General features: G+C 40.5%; 1 protein-coding gene across 3 annotated transcripts in view; it reads right to left on the bottom strand.

The window, feature by feature from the left end:
- Positions 1–221: 221 nt before the first annotated feature.
- The window catches only part of SUCLA2 (succinate-CoA ligase ADP-forming subunit beta), a 60,314-nt gene continuing 48,550 nt past the window's right edge, over positions 222–11,985 (bottom strand). For 2 of the 3 annotated variants that reach the window (XM_040448435.1, XM_040448434.1), the window contains exons 10-11: positions 11,625–11,713; positions 8,539–9,324 (exon numbers count right to left, since the gene is read on the bottom strand). In XM_040448435.1, the coding sequence (XP_040304369.1) occupies positions 9,250–9,324; positions 11,625–11,713 (164 nt within the window). In that variant the 3' untranslated portion in view covers positions 8,539–9,249. Of the gene's footprint in view, positions 232–2,430; positions 2,441–8,538; positions 9,325–11,624; positions 11,714–11,985 lie in introns of those variants that run through there. The other variant, XM_040448436.1, reaches the window with a different exon arrangement.

Here is an 11,985-nt window from a genome sequence, read left to right as displayed (position 1 = left end):
ACCTGGCACTCCAGTGACAAAGTAAAATGGGCTATCAGTTTTTAAAATCCCCTCACTACAGTGCCTTATCAACAACGGTACCTCTAGGGGCGCCTGGGTGGCTCAGTCGGTTAAGCGTCTGACTCTGGATTTCAGCTCAGGTCATGATCTCACGGTTCGTGGGATAGAGCCCTGAATCCAGCTCTGTGCCTACAGTGCAGAGCCTGCTTGGGATTCTCTCTCTCTCTCCCTCTCTCTGCCCCTCCCCTGCTCATGCTTCTCTCTAAATAAGTAAATAAACATTTAAAACACAAACAAACAATGATACCTCTATAAGATGGGCACTAGGCCAGGTGCTGTACCGTAAAAATTACATTTGTCTGTTGTGGCATTAATGCTCAGCCAAGCAACTGATCTCAGTACACAGTCAAGTACACCAGAACAGGCATCAAGGGCAGAATCTAAACCACAGGGTGAACGCCAAGGAGCCAGAATAGGCACCACAGGTCAGGAACGCTGGGTCTGCCAGTGGAGAGGAGTCGGCTACAGCCTCTTACCTGGTCAGCGGTCTCCACAAGGGTGAATGTTTCACACTGACACGTATGATACCAAACACATGAGAACCGACAGCCTGGGCAAGTGAAGTCTCTGGTTTTTAAAAAGTTGGCTCATAATGAAAAAGCTCTCACAAGCTGAAAACATGGTCCATATCAGTTGAATCACACTTTTGAAGAAAGCCATGACCCACTTGTTTATACCGGTCCTTTGGCCGTCACTCTTCAGCATCCTTCCCAGAGTAAATGGTGGGTCACAAACTGACTCCCAAACACAGAGGGACAAGGAGAGCCTGAAGAAAGGGACAGGCCACTCCAGACTGGTAGGTGGCTGTCTCAATAAGCAAGGGGACTTACTTACGAGGTTTATCTTGGGCAAACGAGAGACAAGTAGATGTTCACACCTGCCCGCCATAATCTTAAGTTTATATAGAGGCTGGCGCTGGGTTCGGTCACATATTTAGTCCAGATGGTCTCAATTACATGTTACGCTTTCACGGCGGCGTCCTTGAAAATGGCTCCAGCTGAGGGAATGGCCAACAGGCAGAAGGTATCTTTCAAAGATGGGGAGCAGGTGAGGAGCCTCTGATGGCTTAGATCTAGTTCAGAGATCAACCAGTGGTCATGTCCTTTTGTTGACCTCCTCCAGCAGTAAGAAAAGATCAGATAAAAAGACTCAGATCTATGCCTTCTCACTTCACAAGAGTTATGCCACGCCAGACACAAAGTGGATCAACACTCAGACCAATTATTTCCACTTCTTCCTTATCAGCCCCCACTGTCTTATACATCTGATGTACTGTAGCTTAGTTTTCCTCCAGTAGAATCTGAATCATCAGAATGAGGAAATTTCAATTTTTCACACACAAACGCCGATAGCTTTGATAGCTAAATGACTGAAGGGGGAAACGGGCTTCCCCTGCCACACCCTGTTATGGTTTCAACACTTTCCTACCTCCTAGCCCAAGTAAAAGTTAAATAAAAAGTGTCCCTGCAAATGCTAACTTCATATACACCTAGGAACATACAAGAAATTGGTACCTGAAAAAGATGGCACTCCAAAACTGGTAGGGAATGGGTGAAATAGCAAACAGTGTTTGGGAACTGGCCAGCCATGTAGGGAGAATTAAAATCTGCATTCCCATAACTCAAGCTCAGAACTAATACCAAAATAAGTGCAGCCTTTTAAAGTATATCATGAAAACCATAAACCATAAATGTTGGTACATTTGATTGCATTAAAGATGACATATGTGAAGGACAAATGCTATATGATTCCACTTAAATGAGGTATCTAAAATAGTCAAAGTCATAGAAACAGAGATTGGAATGGTGGTTGGCAGGGGCTGGAGGGGAGGGGAAAATGAGGAATTGCTACTCAATGGGTGTAAATTTCAGTTATGCAAGATGAGTAAGTTCTACACATCTGCTGTACAACCCTGTCCTGTAGTAAACGATGCTGTATGTGCACCTAAAAATCTGTTAAGAGGCTAGATCTCATGTTAAGTGTTCTTACCACAATTTGTAAATATCACATATAAGACATGTAATATATAATAGGCAAATGGTTAATCTCAAATGTGCAAAAAGTTCTTAAATATCAATAAGAATGAACAGCCAATAAAAAAATATTCAAGGGGGAGCGCCTGGGTGGCTCAGTCGGTTGGGCGTCCGACTCCAGTTCAGGTCATGATCTCACAGTTTGTGAGTTTGAGCCCTGCATCGGACTCTGTGCTGATAGCTCGGAGCCTGGAGCCTCTTCAGATTCTGTGTCTCCCTCTCTCTGCCCCTCCCCTGCTCATGCTCTGTATCTATCTCTCAATAATGAATAAATATTAAAAAAAAAATACTCGAGGAACATGAAATGGAAGTTACACACACACACACACACACACACACACACGCTCCTGCACAAATGACTAGTAAACAGATGAAAGCCTCATCAACATTAAACAGGAAAGACCTGTCTTTTACCCATTGGAATTAGCAACGCACTGTTGTCAAAGACGCGGAAAAACTGTTATGCACTGTGAATGGGAGAGTAACCAGTACAGATTTCTTGCAAAGCAGTTCAGCTACTGCCAGAAAATGGTAAGTAGAGTTATGCTTTTACACAGCTAACCCACTTAGGGGTTTTTATCCGAAGGACAGTTTATGCACCAGAACCTTCACCTCTTTCATTCAGAACGTTAAAAATGTGGAAAACAAATTTCAACAGTGAGAGATTGGGTATGTAAAACAATGGTACACGCATTCTCTTGTGTGTGCGGTCATGAAAAATGATGTAGACCTGTATTGGACGTGATGGAAAGATGCCCAAGTGTTTACTGAAGAAAAGCACGTGGTATAGAATTTGATCCTATTTATGTAAAAGTACATTCATATATCTGTGCACATATGTTCACATGTAGAGAAGACCAGAATATTTACCAAACTGCTAACAGTTGTTATCTCTGGGTTCTGGTGTTGTGACTGAACTTACTTGTCTTTGTATTTTATGTATCAGTGGGGTTTTTATTTGTTTTTACAATGACTGTGTGTCATTTTCACTGAAACGATGGTCTCTTTTTCCAAAACGAGGCTGGTTTCATCACACACATATATCAGAAACAGAATAAAAAGATGCTTTTCTGCTTTTAGAACTGAGCATAGGAAAAATTCTAAACCATTTAAGGTTTGTCTCTAGTTCCCAGATGATGAAATGTCCATCCCATCACCCTGGAACTATCACTCTGAAATCCTTGACTGCAAGGTCTGAAGTGGTGGTCGGTCAATTCCTCCCAAAGACAGTGACCATGTTACTGTTCAAATTAGCAACATACAACCCAGACATGAAGCTCAGGCCACCCTTTCATTGCATACCCCAACTTGCCCAACTGATCTTCTGTATTGGCATTGACTAGACGCACCAGGGCACACAGCCATCTGTGGCTTTTTTGACTGATGGCAATTGCTTCACAAATTTAGAAAGCTGTGAGTACTATCGTATTGACTACAAACTATTCACTGCTGAGCCTCTCAACCCTAGATGTGTTTACATCCTCCTTCCAATTCGAATGTTTACATCCTCACAACTGGATGTGAGGGAGCTTTTCTCAGTCCTACTCAAAATGTAATCTGTGGACTGATGCTGATCTGGTCCACTAACAGTTCACAAATCTGCAAGAGAAAAGCGGTTAAGACTAAACACTTGGACACTTTTTAGCAATTTGAAGTTTTATGCTATCGAATAAAAATAAAGAATTGGGGCTCATGTTTTGTAGGTAAAAAATTCATTTCTTCTAGTAATTGATTTTATTTTATAAAAGAATCAGTACATGACAGATTAGAAAAATTTAAATTTCTAATTTTTACAAAATGGCCCTTCACCTCAGTTTGAGAGGAGTTCTCTTTTATAACTAATATGTACTAGTATGAATAGGTTAGCATATTAAGTTTCCTACTGCTGCTATAACAAATTACCACCAATTTAGCAGCCTAAAACAACACATATTTATTATCTCACAGTTCTGTAGCTCAGAAGTCCAGATAGGCTTTGCCTGGTTTCTCTGTTCAGTCTCACAAAATCAAAATCAAAGTGTCAGCCAGCTCTGCTGTCATAAGGGGGCTCTGGAAAGAAGCCATGTCCAAATGCATTCCAATTGTTAGCAAAATCAAGTTCCTTTTAGCTGTAGGACTGAGATCCTCATTTCCTTGCTGGCTGTCGGCTGAGGGCTGCCCTCAGCTGCAGGCCTCTCTGTGGTCCTGGCACATGGATTCCTACATCTCAGAAGCAGCAATAGTATACTGAATTCTCCTCATGTTGGAATCTCTCAACGTCCCCTTTGGCCACACCCATCTTGCCTCCAGCTGGAGAATGTTCTCTGCTTTTAAGGACTAGCGATAAGATTGGGCCTTGCTATAGACTGAATATTTGTCCCTCCAAAATTCCTACGTTGAAACTTGATACCCAATGTGGATATTATGCGGATGTGGGACCTTTGGGAGACGCTCAGATCATGAGGGTGGAGCCCTGAATGGTATTAGTGCTCTTTTAAGAGACCCCATGGAGTTCCCTAGCCCTTTCCTTCTACCATGTGAGGATATAGTGAGAAGGCATCGCCTATCAACTAGGAAGCACGCTCTCACCAATCACCAAATCTGCCAGTGCCTGGAGATCTTAGACTTCCCAGTCTCCAGAAGTGTGAGAAATAAGTTTGTTGCTTATAAGCACCCAGTCTCTGGTATTTTGTTGTAGAAGCCCAAACAGACTAAAACAAGCCTACAGGGATAATCCAGGATAATCTCCCTATTTTAAGGTCCACAGCCTTAATCACAGCTGCAAAATCCCTTTGCCATACAATGTAACGTACACATTGTTCCCGGGGGTTAGGGTGTGGATAACTGTGAAGGGACTGTTATTCTGTCTAATGGACAGGGTCAGGTGAAGTCCAGGAGTCCTCACATATTTGCTTGTTCATGTAGGTAAAGCCTAAAGCCAGAGGAATGAAAGCAGTAACAATGGATGACACAGGAGGTGATGTGGAAGTTTGCTGCTGACTGCACCATCAGTGAGAAGGTCAAGAGAAGGAAGGGAAGTGGGGGTGGCTTGCACGGCAGTTCCCCCTCCCCACTAAACATTTAGGGAAGCAATACACAGGAAAGCCACCGCGTACACACAAGATTGAAAGACACGGAAAAGAGAAACGGCTGGTTACTGGGGAAGAAACAGAAGTTGTTCATAGTCATCTCCTTCTGAGGCCAGGTCATGAATAACAAAGACCCTCAAATTTCCTCAAAGTGGAAAAGGAAGCTGACAGAGCTAGATTTTTTTTTAAAGGAGAACAGAGACTGCCCTAGAGTCCATCCTGAGAACACTCAGGCGGGTAGGGGCGGTGGGGGGAGGGGGAGGAGGAGGGCAGAAAATGCTGGTGCCCCGGGATGCCTGGCTTTATTACCTCAAGTCCCTCCCTTGCCCAGTCCTCTCCTCGGGCTGTCACTTGGGACACCAACTTTTAAATAATTATTATTTTATCCCTTCGCCTTCACCTCTTTGTTTTAAATCAAACTTTAGACAACTGAATTACCAACCTTTTGTTCTTTCCTCATTTTACAGTGCAGACCTCTAAATGTTTAGATTTTCTACTACCACCCAATAAATCACACAAATCTGGTAACTGATTTTTCCACAGGTCTTCTCTCACCCGCTTCCTTGTGTTTCAACAGGACAAAAGAGCATGATAGTAATTACAGTACACTTGCCCCCTAGCCTGCTAACATTTACGCCCATGCTCTTAACATTTCTTTAAACAGAATTCTTTCTGAGTGCCTGGGTGGTTCAGTCAGTTAAGCGGCCGACTTCGGCTCAGGTCATGATCTTACAGCTCGAAGGCTTAGGAGTTTGAGCCCCACATTGGGCTCTGTGCTGACAGCTCACAGCCTGTGTCTCCCTCTCTCTCTGCCCCTCCCCTGCTCCCGTTCTGTATCTCTCTCTCTCAAAAATAAATAAACATTTTTAAAAATTTTTTAAATAAAATTCTTAGCCAGGCAGAAACAACTCACCAAAATATTTTTTAAAAATTAAAAACTTCAATGTCCTGCTAAGGTTGTTGGGGTTGTACTGTTTGCCTGCCTTCTTTTTTCTTTTTCTTTCTTCCCTCCTTCCCTTTGTTTTTATTGTAACATGCCCCCCCCCCCCCCCCCCCTTAATGTGTGGATTTCTAAAATCCCATCTGCTACAAAGTACGAATATCTATCAGGCTTGGTATCCTAGGTTCTGCTGTAAGGCTGATATCATAGTCAAAATTGGTTATATTCTTTGTAGAAAGTAGTCGTTTATATGGATTTACTCAACTGTAACAGAAAGAATTCACATGTTAAAGTAGGCTTTTTTTCACGCGAAGCAGGTAGGGCTGTAGGGACGGAAGTATCAAGCCTGTAAAAAGAATATTCAAGGGTGAAGTGATGCTTCGGGGAAGCAGTGGGAGGGTGTCCAAGTAGCTACCAGGCAGTTGTTTCAACTCCCACATCCTCCACACCATTACACTGCAGTCATTCTTACCAAGCTGTCACATCCTGTTTCAGTTCCACTAGATACTGTTTCAATTCCACAGACTTCTTGGCTGTATTTGCCACCATTGATCACTCTATCCTAGAAACAGTTCATTCCTTGCCTTCCCTGATAAACGTTCCTGTGGTTCTCCTGGGACCACCACTGAGGCAGGGTTTCCCCATGCCAGCCAAGGCACTCTCCTTATCAGGGCCGCAAGCGCCAGAAGCCTTCCCAGCTCCCAGATTCTCCTCACTACCTCAGTCTTAGCTCCAAGTTAACTCAGCAACCAACCTGCTCTTTCAGGTTCCCAGCGTTAAGTGGTGATGGCTTTAAAATATGTTGATAAACTCTTTGATACTTCTCCCTTCAAGAATGGAGCTGAACTACCCTCCTCTTGTGGGCTGGACTCAGTGACTCATTCCTAACAAAGAGGGTGGCAGAAGTGACAAGGAAATGAGAACACAAAAGGGGGACACCTTGGTGGCTCAGTTGGTTAAGCAGCCAACCTTGGCTCAGGTCATGATCTCCCCGTCTAGAGCTCCGCATCAGGCTCTGTGCTGACGGCTCAGAGCCTGGAGCCTGCTCCAGAATCTGCATCTCCCTCTCTCTCTATCCGTCTCCTACTCATGCTCTGTCTCTCTCGCTCTCAAAAATAAACAAACATAAAAAATTTTTTTAAAAGAACACAAAAGGCACCGTGGCTTCCAACCCTTGTTCACTTGGATCACTTGCTCTGGGTGAAGCCAGCTGCCATGTCACAAGGACGTTAAAGCAGCCTTGTCAACAGGCCCACATGGGAAGAAACTGAGGCCTTTGGCCAACAGCCATGTGAGTGAGCCATCTTGTAAGTAGGTCCTCCAACCCTAGTCAAGCCTTCAAATGACTATGGCAGCAAAACCACCTAAACTGCTTCCAAATCACTGACCCACTGAAACTATGAGGTAAATGTTGTCTGAAAATCACATTTTAGGGCCATCTATCATGCAAGTCTAGATAACTGAAACACTAGTATTACCCACAGCCTATGTTATATCCTCTCCAAAATACCAAGCATTGTTTTAAATTCCTGACTAGACCCCAACTAATACAAAATGCCAATCTCTTCTCATCATTGGCTAGCATTCTTTGGAATATTTTTTTTTTTAATTAAAAGCCAAAGTTTTGGACTTTTAATTATAACTTTATCACAACTTTCAATAGTTTTATGGCTCTAATTTAGTCTCTTAATATATGAGCAAGAAAGACTAATAGATAATGATATATGTATAGTTGACTTGAATATATTACCTATTCTCTTTATATAATTTTTCTCCTTTCTCCTTCCCCCTCCACCACCCATTGTCCTTCTCTATGTCTCCCTTTCCCCACTAAATAATTCTAGTCAGGATGAGAAAGGAGCTAAGGAAACTGAGATACACTGAAATTTAAAAACTTGTCCAAATTCTTATAGGTAGTAAGTAAGGGAGCCAAGATTCAAACCAGACAGACTGCTTTCAAATTCTGTGCTCATAATCGCCATGCTATGCAGTCTCTCATAGTGTGTGAGTGTAATGATCACATATTAAGAACATCAAAATAGGTAGAAGTCCTTATATTCACCAGTATGGTTACATAGTCATTGCTGGACTGATTTTTCCTTCCATGGTATCTACACAGTTAATCACATGATATGAACACTGTTAACAGTTAAATATCAACTGTTCTAAGCAATGAACAAAAGCCTGATACATACACACACAAGGACACAAAGGAAAACATGTTTGTGGGTTTTTTTTAAAGAAAGTACTAGATGATTCACACATAAATATCAGAATTCAAGGGAAATATTTGTAGGTAGCTCCATAATATGTAATGTCATGCCCCAGTACGTGATCTACAAATCAGTTCCTTGGAGATGTTTAGTGCAATGATGAACACATCACCGTCTACTGTGTTTACTTAGAAAAGGAAAAAGAAAAAAAAAAACATTAATCTGAGTTACACTGAGAGATTTTTATTAACTTAAACTGACATTATTAATTTTGTCTGCCAAGTCCTTAGTGAATATACCTTTTATTTGATATAAACCTACAGGTTCTTATCAATACCACAGGATCATGAAAACTTACAGTAATCAGTGTTTTGTAATGGTTAAAACAATGTTCAAATAACAAGTTACTTCACTGAAATACTTAAAAAGAATATTTTGGGGAGTGTTTGAAGGCTCTGTTTATAAATAGTAATTGATATATTTAGATAGGTATTTGGTTCTGAAGATAAACGCTTCTTATAGAAAACATTGTTTTAATACATTGCTCTACTAATACTAATGAGGCTAAATTACATATATTTCTAGAGCTAAAGAATAAAGCTTTATCTTCATATTTATTTTATTCATAGGACTCGTATCAATGAAGAATGTTGTATCTAACAATAAACGGGCATACTGCGAGTGACATTCCATAGAAGTAAAAAAGAAGGTTGCAACAAAAAAAAGAGATCACTGCGTTACACATTCTTTACACAAAGAGCCCACTCTGAACAGAGAATTAAATGCAGAGCAAATGCTTTTAAAAGTTTTTGTGCCGAGCTGGCAATTACAATCTCCACACAATCAAGAGAAAAGGAACAATGATAATACAGAACACAGTATTTTTAATGATCATATCACATTTAAAACCTTCAGCCATCCTCTGGGTTCTCGGATCAGATCGGCAACTGAAATTTCACGTCCACTTGGGCTTGCTTGGCTAAGGTCACTATTTCAGAGAGCTTTACAACCTGAAAGGAAAACACAAAGCATCTTTTATCTCTTCACGAAACCATAAAATGAGAACTACTGATGAATGTGAAATTAATGCACATTAAGTCTTTTTCATTTAAAACATCTGGGCTATTCTGACATTGTTATAAATCACTTCACACTCTTACAAGCATTTGCCACTCTTGAAGTATAGTCAAATCTGACACTATTCACAACTCATGCCTCAGTTCAATACTTACTGATTTTATATATATTCTGATTGAAGATGTATATATATTTTATACATATTCCAATTGAATATATATGTGTGATATATGTATATAAATCTTTTTTATTGCTTAAATTTTTTTCTCTTTTAAAGATAGAAACTGTAATTGTCTTAGCTGGATGCCACACAGTGCAAAGCACATCTCAATAAAAATCTGTTTAAATAATATGTACACACCTTAACTTGCAATATTGGGATAGGAGCTTGGGTGGAGTTAGTTAGTATTTTACTTTTCATCAAGCTGAATTGCAATGTTGTCTCTATAATCTAAGACTAACCAGCTGGTACCATACAAAACATTACACAAAATAAACATGTGAAAAAACAAACAACAAATTCAGCTTCTCTCCTGCCCAAGAGAGTAGTAAAGAGAAGGTTTTGAAGTTAGGCCCCTTGGGTTCAGATCCCATTCCGATACATATGATGTGATCTTGATGAATAATTTATTTAGCCTCTGTTTCCACATCTATAAAACCAGAAATTATATAACCACATTTGTAATGAGATAATACCTGTAGAGGAAGCTTAGCATTGCATGCACAAAAAGCAATAAATGGCAGCAGCTGCTACTATCATCATCATCACCGTATTATCATCTATACTATTATAACCTCCATAATCTCATAGTCAGAAGAAAAACACTAGTCACAAATTAAACCACCTGCTCACTTTTATCTGTCAGGGGTCTATTTAATCAAGATTCTATTGATTCTTCTACTTTCTTTCCATGTCCACAAAGCTTTCTGGAACACCTTCTGTCTACCATTTCTTTGCTCAAAATCTTAAACTCAAGATTAAGTGTAAGTCCCTGTGTCACTAAAGTGCAATTGATTTTTATTTACCAGTGAGTACTTTCCCAAAGTATGTCCCAAAGAAGGACAAAAGACCTTTATTATTTTTACAAAATTGTAACATACTAACTTAGCAAATCTCAAAAGCCTATTGCTGATTAAACCATATAGCCCCAGAGTATTCCATAAAATGTCTATAAACAAAGGTAGGAAAGAATCAAAAGTTCTCATTTTCAAAACACCTTTATGTCTACTATGGAGTGTGCTTCAAGATAGGTTATTAAGTAAAAAAAGTGAGGTAAAATACATATTACCATCAAATAATGTGAGAAATGTAGACAAACACACACAGATACATACATACACACACACACACACACACACACACACACACACATTATTTGCTTATCATTTTAAAAATTGGAAGGATGAACTAAAGACCTCTTTTATTTTTTTATTTTTTTTTTAAATTTTTTTTTCAACATTTTTTATTTATTTTTGGGACAGAGAGAGACAGAGCATGAACAGGGGAGGGGCAGAGAGAGAGGGAGACACAGAATCGGAAACAGGTTCCAGGCTCCGAGCCATCAGCCCAGAGCCCGACGCGGGGCTCGAACCCACGGACCGCGAGATCGTGACCTGGCTGAAGTCGGATGCTTAACCGACTGCGCCACGGAGGCGCCCCTAAAGACCTCTTTTAAAAAGTGGTTACGCAATTTGACAATAAATTTCATATATTAAAAAAAAAAAAGTGGTTATGTGTGGGGAAAGAAGAAACAGGGAATGAGTATAAAAGCTAGATTCTCTGAATATACCTTGTTTTATAGTTTTGACTTTAGAACCACGCAATATCTATATAATATAAAACAAAAAATCCTTTAAAAATAAATTAATTATGGGTGCCTGGGTGGTTCAGTCAGTTAAGCATCCAACTCGACTTCAGCTCAGGTCGTGAACCAGTGCTGTGGGATTGAGCCCTGGGCTGGCTGAGGCTCAGTGCTGAGCGTGGTGCCTGTTTAAGACTCTCTCTCTCCTACTCCCTCTACCCCTCCCCACCCCCACCTTCCACGTGCATATATGTGCGCACTCTCTGTCAAATAAATAAATAAATAAATAAAACTTAGATTCTAAAATGAACAGGCTAATATTGCTAATAATGAGTGTTTTAGCTGCATATTAGGAGCACTGGACCCCTTACACCTATCATCCATCTTACACACTTCGCAAATCTGTCCCTAGATTATCATAGCCTGCTTACCATTTTAGCAGCTTCATCCAAGTCATCACAAGCAAGAATTTTAAGTCCACTGTCTGTTATCAGGGCCTTAGCATCATCAACTCTTGTACCTGGAAATGATTTATGCAAATATAAAGATGTTTTAAATATTTACACAAAATCATTTAAAATGTCTGTCACAATATGAAATTTCAACATAGGAGTACTTCCATTATTTAATATAAATGCTTCTAAAACCAAAGAAAGATATAGTATGGGAGGGAGGGAAGATGGCGGCGTAGGAGGACGCTGGGCTCACCGCGCGTCCTGCTGATCACTTAGATTCCACCTACACCTGCCTAAATAACCCAGAAAACCACCAGAGGATTAGCAGAACGGAGTC

This window comes from Herpailurus yagouaroundi, unplaced genomic scaffold (genome assembly GCF_014898765.1).
Source record: "Herpailurus yagouaroundi ecotype Mexico unplaced genomic scaffold, PumYag 197, whole genome shotgun sequence".
NCBI lineage: Eukaryota > Metazoa > Chordata > Mammalia > Carnivora > Felidae > Herpailurus > Herpailurus yagouaroundi.
The sequence above is the reverse complement of the archived record's forward strand: the minus strand, read 5'-3'. Positions and strand labels throughout refer to the sequence as shown.